At 35.5% G+C, this 6,117-nt stretch overlaps 1 protein-coding gene across 8 annotated transcripts in view; it reads left to right on the forward strand.

The window, feature by feature from the left end:
* gria3a (glutamate receptor, ionotropic, AMPA 3a) overlaps positions 1-6,117 on the forward strand; it is a 43,178-nt gene that overhangs the window by 20,065 nt on the left and 16,996 nt on the right. For all 8 annotated transcript variants that reach the window (XM_016543990.1, XM_016543993.1, XM_016543991.1 and 5 more), the window contains 3 exons: positions 2,144-2,350; positions 3,071-3,444; positions 5,319-5,517. In XM_016543990.1, the coding sequence (XP_016399476.1) occupies positions 2,144-2,350; positions 3,071-3,444; positions 5,319-5,517 (780 nt within the window). The remainder of the gene's footprint in view (positions 1-2,143; positions 2,351-3,070; positions 3,445-5,318; positions 5,518-6,117) is intronic.

Genomic DNA, 6,117 nt, shown 5'->3' on the forward strand with positions numbered 1-6,117 from the left:
ATATATAAAAAACAAAATATACAAACACAATAAATGTGTTGCAACATAACATAGGCAAACCCACATCTACCAAATGCTGCAAACAATAATTACAACAAGTCCGAAAAGCAGCGGGATGATGCAAAAACATGTTATTTTTCCCACCCCTTATACAGTTCCATATCGTTGCAGTATATCTAAATCAATTACAATTACATTTTATCCCAAACAACCCATCACCCTATAATCACACATCCCAATCCCATCAGCATTATAACCCACATTCACAATCACCTCAATTCATCCACATATCCTTTTAGTAAGATACTTTTATACAATTTTTTAAAACTGTTTAATATTTGAACATTTTTAACACCTGCTCCAAACAATTCCACAACCTCACCCCACAAATCGAAATGCACATACTTTTTAGAGTTGTTCTTACTTTAAGCATTTTAAAGTTTAATTCTTCTCTTAAATTATACCCACCCTGCCTTTCCATAAACATATTTTGTAAACTTCCCGGAAGTCAATTATTTCTTGCTTTGAACATGACTTGTGCTGTCTTAAATTTAACCAAATCAATGAACTTCAATATATTTGACTTTAAAAATAAAGAATTACAAAATAAGATGCATACAAATGCGCAGCCACTCTTGAGATACATCCTCTGACATACAGCTGCAACTTTCTTTGACTAAAAATGAAAAATCTGACTTAGATCAAAAAGAGACTGAGCTGCACTTACTTTGTAACTCCCGACCTAAAACAAAGTGATGACTACATTCGAGTGAAAATTTATTTTGAATTTTATTTCTTCTCATATTGACTTTAGCTATCCATCCCATTTTTTAACAAATAACAAGAAATGCAGAACTTCTTAATCTAGAGAATTTCAGACAGGACATGTGCCAGGTTATGCACGTAGAGATGTTTTGCCTACTGGAAATGTTATGTTGAACGACTGTGTTCAAACAAGCACACGTTAATTGAACCAAATGCTGTAAGTGAATTGGTTGGGGCTGTGCAGTGATTACAGCTGGGCTTAAACGAGTTTCATAATTACGTCCTTAATGAAGAACTCTGAAAACTTGAGCGCAGGGGTGGATAGAGGAGAGGACTGAGATGAAACTGAAAGAATATTAATTAAAGGATGAATATGGTAATTAATCTTTTGAATAATATATAACCTGAAGGTCACAGAAACCAAATCTTAGTAGGAAAAAATAAAATGAACTTCAGAACTGTGTCGTTAAGAAATACAACTGTTTTAATACAGATAAGTTACATTACGTTAGCAAAATGAAAGTTTATAAGACCAGTTATAATTACATTAATATATGTCAGTAAAATTAGTTAGAGAAGCAAAGTCATATTTAAATGTACCATATGGTTCGCCTTATGTTACATTTAAAAGTGATGACGACCTCTTTCTGGCTCTGCCTATGATGACCTCATACGTAGATACAGAAATTGAAAGCAGGTTAATTAGATGATTAGTTTAATCTAAACAGACTTTTAAGACGTCTAAAAAGAATGTTTCATTCTGCACAGCTTGTGTAAAGAAACTGACACAAGTTTAAATTGCTGGAAACCAACTTAAAATATAGATGATGGGGTTCAGTAAATAAGATGAAAGAAAACTAGAGTTTGATCTGATGCTATTAAAGCAAAATTCTGATCTGCATTAAAATGCTGAAGTTTCATCAGATCAGTTAATGTTTGGCCTGATTAAAATAGTTAAAATCACACACGTGTGAGAAAACGTCTGCTATACCCTCTTTAACCCTTCTGCATGCACTGTACACATACGTGTGTGAGTCCTGTCAGTTCTCTTTTTCTCTCTCCAATTTGAGAAATCAGAAACCACCATTAAATAGCACTATCCACAATCCTAAAACCCGATTTAAATTCAAACTGGCCTTCCTCACAATTGCTGTTTTTCTGGTAGCTTGGCTGCTGGTCACATTGCTGTTACGAGACTCACAATGCATGTTTATATTTCAGTATGTGTTTGTGTGAACGCGTAAGAATGAAAGAGGTGTGAAAGTGTGTATGTGTGAGACATCAGCATGATTGCAGACTAATCAGTGATTTTATTTGTGTGTGTGTTCTGGGCTATCAGTCTGAAAGCCAGCTGAACCTCATCTGATTTGGTTAACAGGAAGCTCCATATGTAATGTACAAGAGGAATTATATGCAGATGGAAGGGAATGATCGCTATGAGGGCTACTGTGTAGACTTGGCATCAGAAATCGCAAAGCACGTGGGCATAAGGTACAAACTGTCCATTGTAGCTGATGGGAAATATGGAGCACGTGACCCTGAGACCAAGACCTGGAACGGCATGGTGGGGGAGTTGGTATATGGGGTGAGTGCTAGAAAAATGATCCTGCAATGGGAAATTGTCAGTGGTGGGATAGTGGCTGTGTGAAGCCAGCAACACTTAAAAGACCTCATATAAAATCACTGACCACTCTGTCAAAATAAAAGTCACAAAATCACTTTTTTGTAGGTTTTCAAATGATGTTATGCAAGATTTTGTTAGCAAGATTTTAACATTTTACAGTTTGGTACTTGTCAGAGTTGTTCTCAACATTCTTTCCTGTGGCACATGATTTATTTTGACACTGTAATGTGATTTTTAAATTATTTCCAGTATCCTGGTGTTGCTGACATCACCCAAGTCTTTGGTCATGGTCAGTGTTTTTACAGGATAAAGCTCCAAATTAGTGCCTCTCTGCATGTGGTACCATGGGTAAAGGCCTTCAAAATGCATTTATTTTTGGGAAAACAAAAATCAGCTCCACCCATTTGGTTCCTGTTAAAGTTGAATAGCATAACTAACTTATTCTTTATTCACCGTAAGAAAGTGAGTGCATGTGTGTCTCTGCTTTTGTTTTGTTTTTGTGTGCCATTCAACATATCATGAATATATGAGATGCATATCAATTAATCATCTCAGGTGATTTTTTTTTAAGGATTTTTTTTTTTGGGTATTCAAACAACTGGATCATTCCTCAGTTTTTGCATTTTTATTGTCATTTTTTTCATATCATGAACTGAGCTTTATTGTGTTCCATGTTTCCAGAGGGCAGATATAGCTGTGGCTCCTCTCACTATAACCCTTGTCCGGGAGGAGGTGATAGATTTCTCCAAGCCCTTCATGAGTCTGGGCATTTCCATCATGATAAAGAAACCACAGAAGTCCAAACCAGGAGTCTTCTCCTTCCTGGATCCACTGGCCTATGAAATCTGGATGTGTATCGTGTTTGCATATATCGGTGTGAGCGTGGTTCTCTTCCTGGTGAGTCGTTTCAGTCCATATGAATGGCACCTGGATGAGAATGAAGAGGCGAAGGATCAACAGACGCCACCCGACCCGCCCAACGACTTCGGCATCTTTAACAGTCTCTGGTTCTCTCTTGGAGCTTTCATGCAGCAAGGATGCGATATCTCGCCAAGGTTGGTGTATTATTTAGCCCATCCTTGTCTCTCCATCCTCATCTTTCTCGCTCCCCTCATCTTTGCATTTTATGGTCGTCTTGTCTTTCATGGTGCATATATGTTATTCTAATTGGGGTGTTTCACATTTTAATAAGCTTATCTTCTAACCGTAACAAATTCTGTCATCACTTTCGTCACTTCATTCATTCACTCATTTATACACTTGTTCATTCATTTTCATTCCTTCAGTCACTCCCTCACTCAGTCAGTCACTCATCAATCACAATATGGTCACTACAACTGTTCCTGTCTTTATCTGCTCTTTTTCTCTTTTGAAGTACAGCTTGTTTTAAATCAGTGGCTCAATTTTTTGTCATAGTCCTCTTTGAAACTAAAGAAACCTTTGCAGTACATTCACCCCAATAATGTCATCACCTGTCAGTATTCGTAGCCAATTTTGTAATGACAATCATTTAACAGATTATTTTGTATGAATCAACTTAAGAATGAGGAAAATAATAAGCAATTTGAAATACACCAGCAGTTAAGATATTTTTGATGTTACATTATAAGTTTTTTGTTGAAACGTTTCTTGTTAATGATAAAAATTATTAAACAAAACACAATGAAAACTGCATATTTTGAGTAATAATCTAATGTTTTTTAATTATTTAAAGTATAAAAAAACTTATATTTATTTAAAAAATATTTAAAAATCAAAAGATGGCTTTTATGATATCCAAAACTAACTAACTGAATAAATAAATAAATCGTACTGCTTTGCAGTTTGAGAACCACTGCTGGGCACCAACTAAAATAATTTATATTCACCATGTGTTGACTGTAAAATGTTCAGATTTTCTCTCTTTCACTCTCTTTTTCTCTTTCTTGGAGGGCTACCGTGTTCTTGCTGCATATCTTTAATTTTACTGTCAGCAGTTGGTGTTTATAAACTGTTTCAGTGGAGGAGTGTCAGCCCTCTTCACTCATTCCATCATTCGTCTGTTCATTCATTCGATTTTCCTGCCCATCGTACTCACCTGCTACTGTTAATGATAGCAGAGTTATTAAACATAAAACACAGTGAAAACTGCGTGCTTTGGAAAATAATCTAATGTGTTTTTTAAATTAAAGTAAAGGGAAAAAATGGAAAATATATTTATATATTTAAAAAAAAATTTAAAATCAAAAGATGATATATTTATTATATCCAAAAATTTAAAAACACATGAATTATACTGCTTTGCAGGCACAATAACAAAGGCTTAGTTCACCCAAAAAGGAAAATTCTGTTTACTTTTTTTCTTTTTTTTGTTATGTTAAAAAAAATCTAGATTTTGCACATTGAGAACCACTGCTTAAAGTGATGCTGGGCACCAACTAAAATAATTTATATTCACCATGTGTTGACTGTAAAATGTTCAGATTTTCTCTCTTTCACTCTCTTTTTCTCTTTCTTGGAGGGCTACCGTGTTCTTGCTGCATATCTTTAATTTTACTGTCAGCAGTTGGTGTTTATAAACTGTTTCAGTGGAGGAGTGTCAGCCCTCTTCACTCATTCCATCATTCGTCTGTTCATTCATTCGATTTTCCTGCCCATCGTACTCACCTTATTCCTCTTGAAGTCTTGTCTTTCATTCTTGAGGTCATCTTTGTGAACCTGTTCTTCTTATCCTCATCTTTCCGCTGTCTCTCATGAAATAGACCTGTCCAAACAGAAGCTTCACTTGTACTTTCAGTGATTTTTTGTCCGTTTCTTGAAGACATTTACATCTTTTATCGGCAGTAATAATTTTAATACATCTGTACTAATTGTTAACCTTTCACAGGGAATTTGTTTGCTCTCCCATTGTCTCTCTTGCTCCCTCTTTCCCCCTCTCCCTCTCTCTTAGGTCTCTGTCTGGCCGTATTGTTGGAGGTGTGTGGTGGTTCTTCACTCTGATCATCATTTCATCCTACACTGCCAATCTGGCTGCTTTCCTGACTGTGGAAAGGATGGTGTCGCCTATAGAGAGTGCAGAAGACCTGGCCAAGCAGACTGAGATCGCCTACGGAACACTCGACTCCGGTTCCACCAAAGAGTTCTTCAGGGTAAGACAGCAATAAAAATGTACTGTCAAATGCAATATTACTGCCATTTTTTGCCAAAACGAGGAAATAAGCCTGTGTGATTTTTGATAATAAGAAAACATGTATTCTGTGCCAGTGTTTCTTACACCGTGTCTACACCGGACCAGTGGTGTATAAAGTACCTGAAAGCCATACTCAAGTAAAAGTACAGATATCTTACCAGAAAATGACTTTGGTAGAAGTTGAAGTCACCGTTTAGAATATTACTTGAGTAAAAGTCTTAAAGTATGTGATATTTATTGTACTTAAGTACGAAAAGTATTTTTTAAATCTTAAACGTACTTAAGTATTGAAAGTAAAAGTACAAGTAAATGCAAAATGGAAAAGAAGCAAACAAATAATAAACGGATATATAATAAATATATATAAAATGTTCATACACAGCTTGAGTAGCAAGATTGTGTTCAGTTTTAACGCTTTCATCCATTTTGTATTTTTGGGTAAGAATAAGAAGCACTTCATATGGTACTTAGTGTCTTTCATTCCAACATAAGAAAACATCTCTGGAATCTGCATCTGAAATAGCATTTAGATGTATTTACACAGTTATGTATCTCAGAG

Source organism: Sinocyclocheilus rhinocerous, unplaced genomic scaffold, assembly GCF_001515625.1.
Source record: "Sinocyclocheilus rhinocerous isolate Xijiao unplaced genomic scaffold, SAMN03320098_v1.1 scaffold520, whole genome shotgun sequence".
Lineage (NCBI taxonomy): Eukaryota > Metazoa > Chordata > Actinopteri > Cypriniformes > Cyprinidae > Sinocyclocheilus > Sinocyclocheilus rhinocerous.